Source organism: Ips typographus, linkage group LG6 (genome assembly GCF_016097725.1).
Source record: "Ips typographus isolate SLU linkage group LG6, UJ_Ityp_2.0, whole genome shotgun sequence".
NCBI classification, from domain to species: Eukaryota; Metazoa; Arthropoda; class Insecta; order Coleoptera; family Curculionidae; genus Ips; species Ips typographus.
In genome coordinates, this window is record NC_138427.1 from 11408298 (window position 1) to 11424652 (window position 16355).

At 33.4% G+C, this 16355-nt stretch overlaps 3 protein-coding genes across 9 annotated transcripts; 1 reads left to right on the top strand and 2 right to left on the bottom strand.

Annotated features, from left to right (window-relative positions):
- Positions 1-243: 243 nt before the first annotated feature.
- On the bottom strand, positions 244-3369 carry LOC145730834 (DNA-binding protein D-ETS-6-like). The gene is made up of 3 exons (XM_081982260.1): positions 3065-3369; positions 1197-1446; positions 244-989 (listed from the first exon to the last, which is right to left on the bottom strand). The coding sequence occupies exons 1-3, from the start codon at positions 3183-3185 to the stop codon at positions 683-685; spliced, it is 678 nt and encodes a 225-aa protein (XP_081838386.1). The 5' UTR covers positions 3186-3369; the 3' UTR covers positions 244-682.
- Positions 3370-4883: 1514 nt separating this feature from the next.
- LOC145731337 (lipid storage droplets surface-binding protein 1-like) lies at positions 4884-9414 on the bottom strand. 6 transcript variants are annotated; one of them, XM_081983081.1, is made up of 9 exons: positions 7774-7925; positions 7571-7723; positions 7214-7335; positions 6325-6510; positions 6055-6274; positions 5722-5879; positions 5405-5662; positions 5241-5351; positions 4884-5190 (listed from the first exon to the last, which is right to left on the bottom strand). In XM_081983081.1, exons 2-9 carry the CDS (start codon positions 7719-7721, stop codon positions 4999-5001), a joined length of 1398 nt encoding a protein of 465 aa, XP_081839207.1. In that variant the 5' UTR covers positions 7722-7723; positions 7774-7925; the 3' UTR covers positions 4884-4998. The 6 variants fall into 6 exon arrangements, with proteins under 6 accessions (XP_081839207.1, XP_081839205.1, XP_081839204.1 ...); XM_081983079.1 differs by having other exon boundaries at positions 5722-5891; XM_081983078.1 differs by having other exon boundaries at positions 5722-5894.
- A 736-nt stretch (positions 9415-10150) lies between these two features.
- Positions 10151-16255, top strand: Rtnl1 (reticulon). Of its 2 annotated transcripts, XM_081983086.1 has the most exons (6): positions 10151-10509; positions 10602-10637; positions 14692-14899; positions 15012-15220; positions 15278-15383; positions 15436-16255. In XM_081983086.1, exons 1-6 carry the CDS (start codon positions 10338-10340, stop codon positions 15482-15484), a joined length of 780 nt encoding a protein of 259 aa, XP_081839212.1. In that variant the 5' UTR covers positions 10151-10337; the 3' UTR covers positions 15485-16255. The 2 variants fall into 2 exon arrangements, with proteins under 2 accessions (XP_081839212.1, XP_081839213.1); XM_081983087.1 differs by lacking the exons at positions 10151-10509; positions 10602-10637 and adding an exon at positions 14258-14463.
- Positions 16256-16355: the final 100 nt, after the last annotated feature.

A 16355-nucleotide genomic window follows, 5' to 3' on the forward strand; every position in this document is an offset into this window, starting at 1 on the left:
ATCTCCTTTTCCTCCCTTACTTCCTTAATGCAACAATATTAATGGTTTTTGTCTAAATCCCTAGTGATTTACGCAGGGAGTATTGCAAAACCTTAATTGAATTATTATACGGAATCAAAAGGGCACTTGATACGTAAAAATAGGCCTAGAGCTGCGTTGAGTCCCTGAGAGCTTCCTTAGATTAGCAGACATTAAATTCCCTCATGAGAACTCTTGTTTTCTACAGTAACAAAACAAACAATAATGTTTTTTAAATAGAGTTTATTGAGTGATTTTTGTATGATAAGCTTCAGTCAGTTCATTTGCACACCTGCAAATAAAACATTTAAAAATCATACATTTTTAACTTACTCAGTTCAGTATCTGTGAAAGAATACAGGGTGTTCTTGAAATGGACACCCTGTATTGTGCTATATGCTTAACAAAGTCTTTTTAAAATGGATTCTGAAAGAAAATTTGCAAACTATCAGCATTAAAAATAACGTTAGCTAAACACAATAAGATTAATAAAATAGGTTAAACAATTTCTGTCACTGTCTCTAAAAGCTATATACAGAGTGTAGGTGTTAGAACAAAATGAGTCTATACAGTGTACTTCATTTGTAATAAAAAAAAACAGTGCAGTGTTGCCGGTAATCTTGTACAGCAAAACCAAAACAAACATCATAATCAGAGACTGAATTTAGCTGCTGTACGACTCCAAAGACTCGATGGTACCAGCGTGACAGGGCCAATACGAGGACGAGTGGAACAAACCTTGCTGTTGGGTTCGGTGCGGTAAAATGCGCGGCAACATGGTGCCGTGCTCGTGATTGCTGAACATGGTCAGACCCAGGTCGGTTTGATGGGTTTGGTACTTGTAGTGATTGGGAAAGTCGTTCTGGCCTTGGAACTGGGCCTGGCACGCGGCCATCAAACCGTGAAAATCGAATTTGTAGGCGTAACGTTTTCCGTGCACTTTGGACATTATGTTTTTGTCGTAGTAGTACCTGAAATGATGTTGATGGTACAACCGCAATATTTGACAGACTTATTAGGGTTGAGAATTCAGATTTGCACTTTTTAAAATACTTCTTATATTATAATGCTTTATTGTATAGATGGATGAAGGGTGAGAGTTCTCTAATTTTCTCTGAAACTAGCAAGTCGAGAAACCACTTTATATATATTTTTGTGGGTTATAACATAATTCTTACCTTAGAGCTCTGCTCAGCTTATCGTAATTCATATTCGGTTTCGATTTCCTTTCCCCCCAGCGTCGGGCGACCTCGTCCGGATCCGTGAGCTTAAACTCCCCGTTAGCGCCTTCCCAAACTATGCATCCGGAATTAGACGAATCACCGAGCAGCTCTAAAAGAAACTGCCACAGTTGGATCTGGCCGCTGCCTTGAGCGACCAATCGCTGAGTGGCTGCGTTGAACAGTTGATGAGAGTCTGAGGGTGTGGCTGGAAAAACTTTTACTAACTTTTCGTCATCTTAAATCAACTCTATTGCTCTATTATAACCTTAATGTTTAAGCTACTAGAAGTATAGTGTAATTTACTCAACCAGTCTGAGATATTTTTGCTTTTAAGCTGAATTTGAGTTTGATTGATGGTTGTGAAAGGCCATCAATGGTATAATGTAATAATTAATAATTTTGCTAAGCACAATAAGCTTTTTTGACCAATAATCTGTATCTACTGTGCTGGGATTTTCCTAAATACTATGTGACCCTATCATATGTATTGTGATTGATTTATACTGTTTATTGTCAAAGTAGCTATTGAAAAACTGCTGTGCAAATTTGTTGCATTTCAATTCATTGCACTTAGCAACTGGAATAATTAGAGAATATTTCTCTTTATATCATGTAATAAGATTTGGTGATATTTCGAAAAATGTTTGGAGGTTTTTCAATATTTGCTCTGTAAAAGATAAACAGGGTGTTTTTGAAAAAGTCACATGTTTTTATTACGATTTGATGATTTATGCTAATTTTACTTTCAAAGGTATATGAGACACCAATATTTTAATCAAAATTGTCATACAAATATTATGCTATAGTAGTGATTATTTTTGTGAAAAAAATATTTAAATGTGGTTTTTTCAAAAACCATAACCACCCTGTATCTGATTAAAACTCGTCTGGAAACTATTTCAGAATGAACAACATAACAAAACTAGTAGCACCACAAACTGTAAACATCCATAAAAATATATAAAATTTAAACTTATAACAAAACTCTCCATTGTATTTAATTTCTTATTTACTGCGTTTTTTATCATTTTGTAAGTAGTATAACATAAGATACTACAAAACTTGTAAATACAGGGTGATTTAGGTTTTAATAAATTCAACCGCGCATTCTACGTAGTTTGCTCTATAAACTATAATCCAAAAATGCTTAGTTACTTCAGAGATGTTTTTTTCGTAAAAATTTAAAATCCTTTACCATTATTTATTTCTTTCGTATCTGTAACAGTTTTCAATAAAATTGCACTTTTTTCAGAAAATACATATCAATTTATTATTGCACATTGATAGAGAAATTAGGGTTTATCTCATAAATTTGTAATTTTTTTGAAAACTAATACATAAAAATTTTTAAATTAAACAAAAATCTTGAATATTTTCCAAAAAAAAGTCATTGGTGCACTAGAAAAAAGTTTGGAAGGAAGAAAGGGGGTCTAAATCTCAAAAAAACAACACCTTGTAGTTCTTCAAAAAGGTAGCTTATAGGAGTAGGGCATACTACATTTGAGCTAAATATCTCTAAAACTGTAAGAACTATAAAGAAAAAAAATTTAACTTTAACATCCTGTATTTCTTTAAAGCAGATAGTTTATATTGCAAACTATACTTAGTTATTTTTAGATGTAGAACAGGCAGCTTAATTAAAATTTGAAACCACCTGTATATGCAATTAACAATAATTATCCAAAGCTTACAACAACTTTTACTGTAATTTTCTGTTCTGTACAAACTGTACAAAAAATTAAAACGGTTTTTTAGTAATTCTATTTTAAGGAACAAACAAAATTTAATTTGAATTTTACTTTGAAAACTAAATTGTTATTTACCATGATAGATCATATTAGCCGCGGACAATTTTCCATAAAAACAGTGCTGGTCAACCGATTGAAACCTGTGTCTGGACACCAGTAATTCTTCAGGAAAACACCTCGACGGCAGCCGCCACATGGCTGCCACTAATCACTAAACATGTCGGGATTAGCACAAATCAGTTTACCGGAAAAAACTTGTCACAAGAAAAATATTCGACGACACTGACGTTGACCCTTCAACGGCCGCGGGACGAATGTTAGGCGCCACGACGCTCTAGGTAAAAGGGACGCTTCCGTGAAATCTTAATTTTTCTATTCGAAATCCGGTATCAGAATAGTGTTAAAGAACGAAAAGAGAGATTGGGATTGTGATATTCTAAGGTGTTTGATAAAATATTATTGGACGAAATGGGAAAACGTGTCAATAACAAATAATTTTTAAAACATTGTGAACTTTGATGAAGCCAGTGCAGATAAATGTAGCTTCCTGAAGGCTAAATCAGTAACTTCAACAGCCACAATAACTGAAAATTGTTAAAATTTTGCTCAGTTATAGACAAAATGAGCAAAATTAATGAAATTATAGCAACAGGGTGTCTCAGAGAAAAAATATTGTATGAAACCTCACCCATTCAACTTTCTCATTCTGAAAATGTTATTCGCTGACAATGTATCCAAAAAAAGAACTCTCTTTCGTAATTTCAGCAGAGATGCAGTGATAGTTTTAAACTCGCTGGTGAAAATAAATCAAGTTGATGAGACCCCCGTAAGTGTGACGGATAAATAAATACAATGAGTTCGTTCTCCCTGCGTGGCAGAGCGGCGGGCCCTTGTCATTTCCTAAATCCCGGCAAACAGTCGAAAGAGCGAAGCCCTATTTTGACTTTTAGATGGACGCCCGCTGCGAAGGGCCAAAGCCTTTGCCCCGGAGCCGAAATGATAAGTTTTCATGAAATTCACCGTTAAGATCCCGATAAACCGACACTTTAAAGAAACTTTCCCGTCTACTTGGAATTTATAATTAAATTATTTTTAGTAATAATTTATAACTATACGAGGACAAGAAAAATGACCGACGATGATACTTTATTCGTTTGACGTAGGTGTGTTTCTCTTATAGTGAAAAATATCCGCTCTTCCAATAATTGACGTTCATGGTGAGCGATATAATCTTGCCCTAACCCATAAAACGATTTTCTCGGAAAATGAGCGGAATTGGAAACGATCGCATTAAGCTGAAGAAAAGAGCAAATTCCAGATAAGAACCGTAAGTTCTTATCGACTGTATAATCAATTGGGGGTGGAAGTAAATAATGTGCAACCACCATAAAATACTCGAAAGGATTTAAGTCGGGCGTGTGCGAGTTCAATTGAATAATCTACGCAAAAATTACAGTCTAAGGTCCAGTTGTAAAACAGTAGTTCAACTTTTAAACCTGGTTCAAGTCAGAAATGCGATTGTCATTTTATGGCAGTTCAACTGAATTAGTCTTTGAATGGTAATTGTACAGAGTGTCTCAAATTCGATAGTTTTATGGGGTATCTCCAAAAACTAGCAAAGGTAAAGCACTACGTTTTTGAGCTACAGGGTAAAAATATGACAAAATGATAGTTTTAATTTTTTTGCAGCTCAGAAACATCAAAATGTCACCAATATCTTTAAAACTATCTTCTGAGTCTGAGGTAAAGCGGCATTATTGGATTATGATTTTTTAAAACGTCACCAAAAGTTTCAAAACACTGTTTCCAGTTGCTTAGATTCTTAAGGTTGAGTGAAAAATTGGATAAGTTTGAAGCTCTCTAGCGGCCAACAAAAATCAATTAAATACAGTAATCAATATTAAAAAACTTTTATTAATTCATACATTACTGAAACCACTTAAAACTAATCCACCATAGGCCAGATTTGTCATAAAGTACCACTTACCAAAACTAAAAGCAAACTTAAACTAATGATCTTTCTTATTGGAGTTTTCGATCGTATTTTTGTATTCGATTCCATTTTTATTTTTGATGGCGTTCACGTGGAACGACTTTAACTGTTGGAACTGGATTTGCGGTACCGGCAGTGCCGTTTGCGATTGTTGCGGTTCTATGGAGGCTTTGGTGGTCGGTGTTGCCAGTTTTTGAGACCAAATGTCCTGGAAATGTATGCGTAAAAACCAACTAATTTGTCCAAGTGTTTATTTACCAAAATGTTAGAAATTTGACCGTTCAATTGTTTGAGCAGTATAGTAGCGGAATAGGCCTGCGATCTAATCACTGAAGAGGTGGTTTCTTGTAATTGTTCTAAATGAACAGTCTGGAATAGTAAATATAATATAATAATAGTAAAAAACTTTTTATGGGTACTACCTTCAAAATAGATTCAGCAACTCCAACAAATTTATTCACCAAAATGGCGACAGAATGGGTGACATTTTGGTTAACTTTTTTGGCTACTGACGCAGTAAAATTAACCAAATGCACCATTCGTCTTGCAGATTCGCGTGTCAACAACACAATCAGTTGTTCCAAATTCTCTGGACTGGCTTGGTTTTCTGGCTCGTCTTTGCTCAAAGCCGCCCACAGTTCTTTGCCCTTTTGGAATGCCAAAACTGGATCAGTGGCCACCTGAATACGTTCATGTTAGGCACGAAATTTGATAATTTTCAGGTTTTCTGTCTTTTTACCAATTCAGCAACATAGATCAACACGTGAACAGCTTCAGCGCTTTGTTCCTTCAGGGCTTTAACTTCAGCTATTGTCCTTCGAGTCAATCGTCTCTTTAGCTTTCTGCCCAGTCTGTCCACATGCTGAATGGTGTGTATGGCTTTGTCTTCGGGTCCACCTGAAGGTGCGTCTACTTCTAAACGATCAAAAATATAATTGGGATACCAAGTTGTATTTTATTATCAAGTTCTGGACTTTGAAAACATTTTTTGACCTGATAATAAAATACAACATAGTGACTGTGTGGTCTAGACAACTTTAACATTGACGACCATCACTTTTTTTTAGCTCACCATCAGTACTTTTGTCCTGTTCATCAGCTGGTAAGTACCTATCCACATATTTGTCTGCAACGTTTAAAGCGCCATCTAAAGTGTCAGCAGCAAAAACCGTATATTTGCTGGACAGAACGCTGTTTCCAATTTGCTTCACTGAGTTTGCTCTTTTGAGTACTGGAGAAACGATTTTAGTGTTTACGGTGTTTTTGGCGTACTGCTTAGTGTTCCAGTAGATCTGTAATATCTATTTTGTATTTTACTGGAAAAAAATGGTTTTAACACTACCATTTCAGGAGGTAGATTAATGGAGGGAACTTTCTCCTCGACAATGTCTAACGTTTTACAAACGATTTTGTCCACTTGGGAAATGGGACCTTGCAGGAGGACGATGGCTGGTACCGCCGTGTCCAAAACGGAAAAAAAAGTGTTTTCTGCTTGATCGAAGGTCCAGGAAAATAAACTGTTAGATTGCTAAAACAGAAAATTGATTGGTTACTGATACGTCACAGGTGCAGTATTTGCGTAAATCTCTACACAGTGGGTAGTTTGTGATTGGTCAAAAAATAAGGTTACAGCTTGCTGCTTTTTTTGATCAATTACAAACTACCCACCGTGCGGAAATTTACACAAATGTCGCACATGTGAACTTACCATTACAAAAACATAACTATCTAGAATTTGACTAGCATTCCAAACAGATTTAAAATCAATTTGTCAATTATATTTAGACTTGAAAATTGCTATATTTTTACAGCTTTTTCCTGTGACTTTTAAAAGAATTTTGTTCCATTTTTAGTTTTCCAGGTTAATATCGTTTAAAAAATTATCAATAAACAATGAAAATACAAACTAAAACATATAGAACTTTGAGAAACATATAGAACCACTGAATCAAAATACAACAAAGATTGCAAACGAAAAATTACAGAAATCTGTAAATCTCACTTTTGTACTAGTGAACTACTTTTGTTACTCAGACGACGTAGATAGTAGTTAACTCATTCAAAATAATACATTTCCATTACATATTCCAATAATAACCCGATTCTGGTGCTATTTTTAAAATTGTTAATGGTTTATTTAAAAGCATTTTCTTGTCGCTCTTAAAAGTGCAATAATAACAGAAATAACCACGAATTTAACAGATTTTCTGTATAATTTTTAACTAACTTACCTTGATTCTTTTATAGATATTATCAGCATAAGTTAGTCCACTTTCCACGATTGGTAAATTGTATATTCGAGTGACCGATTCAAATTCGGGCATGTTGAGGGATTTCCGTTTGTTTTGGACCACTGCAAGCAAAAATTCTGTACTACAATCACAAAATTCACAGGTTGAGCTAAAGCTTAAACCTATCAAGTATTCGGGGACTAAGTCAGGAAAATCCATTGAATAAGGAGAACTGTTATTGTTTAACAGGATCATTATACTAAAATGATCGGTCAAAGTGTAGCGTGTTTTAAATGCATTGCAAAAAAATCAATTAGTCGCTAATTAATGGTTGTCCAATTGAAAATTAAGCCGTACGTGTGGTTTCTTCTTCCGTTTGTACCGAAGTGGACACGTAACGTATGATAATTTTGGCTGGGGACACTTCCAAACCGGAGGCTCCTTGCACCATCACAGTTCTTACTGGGGCCCTTTTGTAGGTTTTCCTACGTCTAGTACGATGTGACATACCTACAAACTTTAAATTAACTCTCAACTACAAAAAAATTCCACTAAAATACCTCTAAGTTAAGAAAATCACTACACCAAACTACTGTATAACCGACTTTTGATTGAACTCTGAATTATCACCAACCAAACTGCTTTATATCAGTTGTTGAATAAAAACAACAGTTAATTTAAGAACTTGCATCATTTTAACAATCTAATTGGGTTTTAATTTGTTTTAGGTATTATCGTATTTTTTTGATTGATTTTTTTCGACACTGTTTTAATTCATACACACATGAATGAGTTGCGTCTATTTTTGATGGTTTAGTCATTGTTAGTGTAGTGAAATAACAACTTTAGCTAGTTGTTAATGATGGAACGTAAAATTAAACATTTTTGAAGGGTTTTAAGTGTTTATTTCACCTAATTTGAGGTCCTTTGGTATAAATATACTCTTTGCTGGGCATTGGAACTCTTATGGAGCAAAATAAAAATTTGTTAAAAATTATTTTACCAGATCAGTCATTTTTTGTATTTTTGATTGGTTGTATTTTTTTTATTTAAACTTCTATCAATTTTGCTTTTAGGATAAAAAATACTAAAAAATGAGCCAAAACTCGTCTCTCTAACCCCTCACGTTACCGAGATATTGAATTTCAAAATGTACTTAAAAAATACCTCTAATACTTCTTTCAATTTTTTGAAAAGTTAAAAATTTTAAAATGCTTTTTTTCGTGCTTTTGTCACTTAATTTAGAGTTTTTAGGTATAATTATGCTCCTTGATGTGCATTGGAACTCCTTTTGGAGCAAAATAAAAATTTGCTAAAAATGCACTTTTTACCAAAACTGTAATTTTTTTGTATTTTTGATAGAATGTAACTTTTTTATTTGAACTTATAACTATTAGAAAAAGGATAAAAATTACTACAAAATGAGCTAAAACTCGCCTCTTTAGCTCCTCACGTTACCGAGATATTGAATTACAAAAAGTCCTCTGATACCCCCTAAAGACCTCTAATTATTTACCATTATGTTATGTTATGTTATGCTATGCTAGATTATGTATTGTCGCCAATTTTCTTCTGAAAACATGCAATAACTATATAAACTTGCTGAAAAACAAATCTAATTTAACTGTAAAATAGACTTTGGATCAATGAATCAACAGTAATAAAGGCTTATCAGCCGGATTGTTTAGACTTTGATTACCAGTGTTTTCCCCCTACAAAAATACTAATTACCCAAACAGTTTCGTTAAAGTTCAAATATGCGGACCTTTGTAGATTATGTAACAATTTTTTAATTAGAATACTCACATCCTATTGCCTAAAAAAAATAGTGTTCTCCCCCACAAATTTTTTATTCTTAAAGTGGTATTTAAAATTGATATTTATTTGGGAGAAAGTTTTTATTTATAGTTTTGATGGGAGATCAATGGGAGTCACGCTTGAACAATAAACAAAAAGTAAAGTGAAACTATTATTTACCAAACTGACAGGATTTTTAAAGTGTTAACCATTATTAACAAAAAAAAATAATTGAAAATTCACTTACTTTTTTTGTGGTGGTGGTGACTTATCGTCACTAAAACAGAACACTAGAAGAACTGTTGAGTGTAATCGCTAAATGTGAATGCCGAACAGCCCTCTGACACCAGATTAGACGTGACCCCCGGCTTAACCCGGCCCTGATAATAATTCTCGCGTTATTTTGATTGAAAATTAACATGCAATGGGATAATGGCCTGATCCGGAATCAACGTTCTCGAAACGTGCATAATAAGGACATTCCAGATCATGCTTGTTTTCAAACCGAATCTTTTAGTAACACATAAAAAAAATGCTTATAAACAACTCGCATAGATACAAAATTAAAATAGTTTTTTAAATTTTTAGGTTTTTTGTGGGTAATACTGGTAGCTCCATCTGCAGTAACAGTTTAGAACTGCTTTTTCTTGGGTTTTCCCAAAAAAGCTGCAGAGTGAGTGTTTTGGAAATGTGGCAAAAGATGTCGCCAGCGTTAACAGACTATAATCATTACTGAACAGTTTGAATTTTGTTGTTATTATTGATGTCAAGTAGGATCTGTTTGAAGAGTTGCGGAAAACTGTCTGAAATAATTATTATTATAAAAAGTGGCACCAAAAAAATATTTACGTACAATTGAAAGGAAACAACATACCAACTTTATGAACCACACAGTATTTTAATTCTACTTCCAGTAAATTTTTCAAAACTGGTGCTTTCACTCTGTATACTGACTTCTTTTTTCCTTCACTGTAAATTAAATTTTTTTTTTAGGAAAAATGTAGGGAACTTACTACGTTGCGTGTGTACATTATGCAACAATGTGAAAATAGGTGGTTTTTCCCTATCCCTGCATTTTCGGCCCTTCAGTTTTATGGTATCGATCAGGGGCTGTGCGGACACGCTTGCGCTTTGCCCATATCCGGACTGTGACTGTACACGACAGGCAAGTCTTAAAAATTATCAAACTTTTATATTTATTGCTCGAGTTTACAAAAAAAACGCGTCAGTTTTATAAGCATCGAGTAAACAAACTGCGTTATCTGTACCGGGAGTGTAGTCTCGATTACCTTAGTATATTGGATAGGCGGTTTCCATTGTCGTGAATATGGCTGAAGATTTGCAGCAAGTGGCTAACGAAATCGTGGATAACGTCATTGATGGGGTAGAAACAGAGTTGACACCCAAAGTACAAACTGTTAATGCACCGGATTCGTCAACGAAAGAGAAAGTCGAAGTTCCGGTGAAAAAGTCGTTATTATGCAGTATGATCTGTCCAAGTAAGTTAAGAACAGCTGTATGTAGGCCATGAACAACCAAACAGTATACAAAATTGTTAACAACCCTTCTTAATTCAGTCGTTTTGTTACAGCCATCTGGTTCAACAAGGATAAATTGAATCCTAAAGGTAAGTATTCATTCCAAAAAAATTTTAAAAAATATATGGCAATTAAAGTAAGTACCAAATTAACAATCAGACAACACTAATAAATTTGACAGTTGAAAGCATTTATAGTAAAGTAACATGTGCAGTATTTATGTAAATCCCAGCACAGTGAGCAGTTTGTGATTGGTCTTTTTTTTTGGCCAATCACTACCAACTATACCCACTGTGCTGTAATTTACACAAATACTGCATACAAAGATAATGCAGTTTATTTAAATTTATGTTGTCAGATTTCTCATTTTGGTACAGGGGCAGTATGAACTTGAAAACCATCCTTTTCAAATTTTTTGAATGGTTTTTCAATATATTCTATACAATTTGGCAACGACGTTTTAGTACCTTTTAATAATAAGGTGTATGAAGCCGGAAACTGTTAAAAATAAAAACATACACAAGGCACGTGATATATCGTGTCGTGTATTTACTTTAAATGAAATCACATACATTTTCTGGTTTTTATATGCCGTTTGAGTGAACTAAACTAGTATTAAATTACTTGTTCAATGAATGTCTTGGTAAGATTTGGTAGATAACGTGACAACGCTGTATTAAATTATTAGTACAGACTTACATTCTACAAAAACAAGGTGTTGTCCTGTCAGAGATGTCACTTGTCAACCATGTTACTAAAAAATCATCAAAACTAGCTAAATTCACTAAATAGAAGATGCCTTGTGCAACGTTAATCACAGTTTTTAAAGATCAAAGTGAAAAAACAGCAAAAAAAATATCACAAACGTATGTTGGCAACAGTTTAAGTGCTATTCATCAGTAGTGACAGATATAGCAGATATTTAAACGTCATCTGTCAAAATTTAGGTAATTACTTCCAGTCAATCTGAAATTTTCTTAAAACACCGACCATGAAAGCAATAGTAACTTAAATTTTAGTTTTAAAAGTTTTTAAAAGAACTAATAACATCATTCATCATTAGTGACGGTTATGGCGGACATTTAAACGTCATCTGTCAAAACTTAGTTAGATAGTTCGAGTTAATCTAGAATTTTTTCAAAAGCACAAAGGACCCTAAAAGCAATAGTAATTTAATTTTTTTTTTGCATATAGATTACAGCTTCTATAGCCCAGAGAAAAAATTTCCTTCAAAAAACTCCGATAAAAATCCAAAAATTTACAATGATTTGATGGAGGAACCACAATTTACCTTCTGCAATGTTGTCAAATATAGTCTTAAATAGCTGTTACGCTGTTCCACAATAAGGTACTATTAACAAAGCAGTACAGGGTGCTGCATTTTCGATGGTTTTACGGGGTACAGAGAAAACGGTAATAGATAGAAAAAAACTAGCATACGTGTTCTGATCTCTTTTTCTGAGCTGATATGACTGGCAAAGAGTGGGCTGCGCAAACTTCCTTTGTTTCAAAGATACGGGGGGCTTTTGAAAATTGGTCATTTTGGAACCTCCTCTGTATTTCATTTGCTATTAAAGTTATCAAAAAAGGAAAAACGGTTTCCGGTAGAAGTTTTGACGTAGAATCCAATGGCGGAGTCAGTTTTTTTCTATTACGTTTAGTTTCTGACATATGACAGTAAGTTATATTTTTTTAAATGGAACACCCTATATATTTTTAGTTCATTTAATTCTGTTGATTTTTACTTTTTCAACGGTGTATGAAAACATATAAATTTGTAAACGTTAATCTTGGTAATTAGAAAAAAAGCCTTTCCTTAACAAAAAAGTGCTAAATAATATGTATAAAAATACCCACAGTCGAAACAAAATTTGGCTATGTTCATATAACATGTTACATGTCGTTTATAAACAGTTTTTTCAACTTCTACCTTAAAAATAGTAGAAAATAGAAATGGCCATTTTTCTTATTAAAGTGACGGTAGAACTGTTTGTAACTTTTTTAATAAGATTTATTAAAAATATTTAATTTTCTGATGTGTCAGTTTATATGATTTCCGATTTTGTTTGGTATTTTAGATATTGGCCTTTTTCAAGCTTAGCAAAGGTCTTTTTTTAAAATAACAGGATTAACCTCTACAAACTTATATGTTGTAATACACCGTTGAAAAGGTAAAAATCAACAGAATTAAATGACGTAAAAATATATAGGATGTTCCATTTAAAAAAATGTAACTTACTGTCATATGTCAGAAACTAAACGGAATAGAAAAAAACTGACTACGCTATTGAATTCTACATGAAAACTTCTACCGGGGAACGTTCTTCATTTTTGGATAACTTTAAGAGCAACTGAAATACAGAAGAGGTTCAAAAATTAACAATTTTCGAAAACCCCCCGTATCTTTAAAACCAAAGAAGTTTGCGCCGCCCACTTTTCGCCAATCATCTCAGCTCAGAAAAAAAGATCAGAACACGTATGCTACTTTTTTTCTATCTATTACCGTTTTCTCTGTACCCCGTGAAACCATCGAAACTGCAGCACCCTGTACAATTAGTTACAATTTATAAAAACAAGCTTTGCCACCTATACTAATCGAATATTTAGGCTACCAAACATATTTTTATGATTAAAAACAATAAAAATTAGTTGATTAAATATTAATAACGAAAAAAAAAAAAAAACCGTCTGGCAACGCCGCATAATTCACAGAGGATAACTGATACTTGACAGTATGTACGTCAACTTCAGATGTCATTCAATGTTCCTTCAATTATGAGGTTAAAGCATAGTTGCCGCCTTTTTCTTCGGTTAGTCTAGGTCAGTTATTAATGCATATTTTTTTCCTAAATTTGCTATAAACAAATATTGACACTAATACGAATCGGCCACTACGGTTAGCATTAGGTTGCTAAGCATTATTTTGGTTTTTAATAATCGCAGTTTTCGAGGTGATAGGTATTATGTAGATCATTTGGCAACATCGAACCGACATAGTTCGGAACAGCTGATTTCCTGACAGGTGAAGTGTGGTTCTTCCACCAAATTATCGTACATTTTACGGATTTTTATCTCAATTTTCCTAAACATGGCGATTGCTAATATATCGTTGACAGGTTCACAGCTAGCCACCATAGACAGAACTGCTATATCAACCGTTAAACCATAATGCTCCAAATGTCATTTATCAAAATTGACAGACAATGAATAAATTTGTATATTTGATCTACTTTTTGTTGGAACTCTTTTAAAAAAACTTCAATCTAATAGACAAAGAAATGATGACGTAACCGTCAATCTAGTTGATCTCACATACAACAAACAACAGTAAAGTAAAGTAAAGTAGAAAAGTTGGTATCGGCCACTGTCACATGACACACCCTATATAATTTTTATTTTTTTTTATAAATGCGCATCTAAAAATACAAATCGACGTGTCCAAGCGTTTTTCCCAACACGCTCTCATTTATTCGTTATCGAATTTATTCCATTTGGCTGTTCCACACTGTATATCAACAACAAATAATTTGTAAGATGAATAAGTTTGTAATTTTTAAACTTTTACAACAAATTTGACCTTCCTGATGAGGTTTAATAGATAATTTTACTTTCATCCTCAAAGTTACGCACAGGTAAATATTTGAGGAATTAATCACCGTCTGGCTGCATATACAGAGATAGGCGAGAGCCCCGGTCCCTGTATTATCCGAATGGTTACAGATATAGAACGAAATGGGACACGGCTACTTGCCAAAAAGATAGACCTTGTCGCAGTGAGAAAGCTTAAAGCGTTTAAATATGTATTATTGAAAGTTGTAATAGTCCTACTCAAAAATTAATAGTGAAATTAACGAAATTACAATTTGGAAGTGAATATGGATAACATTTTAAAGTTTAGTACCGATGGATTAAGTCGTAAGTGTCTGGGTGTTTCTAAAATTACTTTCAGCTTGTTTTAGTGCAGCTTCACTATTTTGTCTATTTCTGAATACTCTATATAAGTTTTCGTGTCGTAAGTGCATGAAATATGGTTCAATCTGTCAAAATTTACACCCAGCATTATCTCTGAGAGGGAAGATATCCTAGTTCATCAATTTAATTTTTGTTCTTTGGCTTTACTAAATAATCAATTTTTGTTCACAGTTGAGAATTTAATTTACTGGAGAGACCCAAAACAGTCCGGACCTGTATTCGGAGGAGTTCTGGTCGTACTATTGGCGCTCACCTACTTCTCCCTAATCAGCGTTATTGCATATCTGTCACTGTTTACATTGACAGGCACCACAGCCTTTAGGATCTACAAAAATATCGTACAAGCCATCCAGAAAACTGGCGATGGACACCCTTTCAAGTAATTAATTTACCCCCATTATAATTTAAACCGAGTTTAAGTTAAGTTTGATTTTGAATGTGCTTTTTTAAGTACGACGGTGCAATATACCCCTTAATCAACAAAATTTCAGACAATACTTGGACTTGGACGTGTCTTTGCCGCAGGACAAAGTGCAAGAAGTGTGCACAGTTGCCACAGCTCACCTAAATGCGGCAATTGTGGAACTGAGAAGGCTGTTTTTGGTCGAAGACTTGGTAGATTCGGCCAAGTTTGGTGTGCTTTTATGGGTTTTAACTTATCTGGGTTCATGGTTCAATGGAATGACCTTAATCATTATCGGTAACATATTTGTTCTACTTTTTTTTTACTTTAAGTGGTTTATTTTAATTATTTTAGCTTGGGTTGCTTTGTTTACTCTACCTAAAATCTACCAAGCCAACCAGGTACAAATCGACACCAACCTCGAAATTGTTCGAGTGAAAATCGCTGAAATTGCAGAAAAGTACGTATCAAATGAATCATTCTTCCAACTGCTGACAAAAAAAAATTTACAGGGTGAAAGCAGCAATTCCTATAGGAAAGAAAGGGGAGAAAGTTGAGTAAAAACAATCCTAAATAAACGAATACTCCATAACTCTGTACGTCTCTAGAACATTTCCCTTGTTTTAATGTCATTTAGCACTTTTTTTTTGTAATTACTGTCTTAAAATAAAATGAAAATGAGGTTCAGTCCAATTAAGTGTTATCTTTGAATATTTGTGATTTATCTGACTTATTTAAAGTATTTATGACAAAGATTGTCAGATTAAAAGCTTAGTCATTTAATTAAATAGTCTTAAAACGGCTCGACAGTAAAACTACCGAGATTGCTAAAATAATTACAAAGAACATATTTATTAATTAATACATGTGTGTATTTATAGTGTAAAACATTTATATTTAAGCTGCTTTTAAAACTGTTTTACATTTTTAGGATTGTTTAATAAATCCGCACATTCTGTCCCTTTGTTACAAGCTATTTATTGTTGAATTTGAATGTATTATATCCTGTTATTTATGCAGCTTGTGTGTATGTTCAAAGCTGGTATATTATACGAGAAAAACACGTTTATAATAGATGCTATACTAGTTTAAGTTTTATAATAATAATTAAATTTCACCAAACCCACCGAGTTTTATAAACTTTTTACAAATGTTATTACTATAAACACTTTGTAAAAAGAAACATTTTATGTGTCACGTGTAATACTAGAATGTTATTTCGAATTTAAATTGCATATTTGTAATTATTGAGGACTTTTTCGTTTAATGAAAAACGTTTTCCTTGGCTAAGTTAACATTAGGAAGTAAAAATAAAAATTTATAAAAACTAAACTCTCTTTCTCTCATTTTGTAAAGTATATTGAGTCTATTAATAAATAACAATATTTGTCAGTCATTTATCAATAGCATAAAAAATTCCCAAGTGTTTATC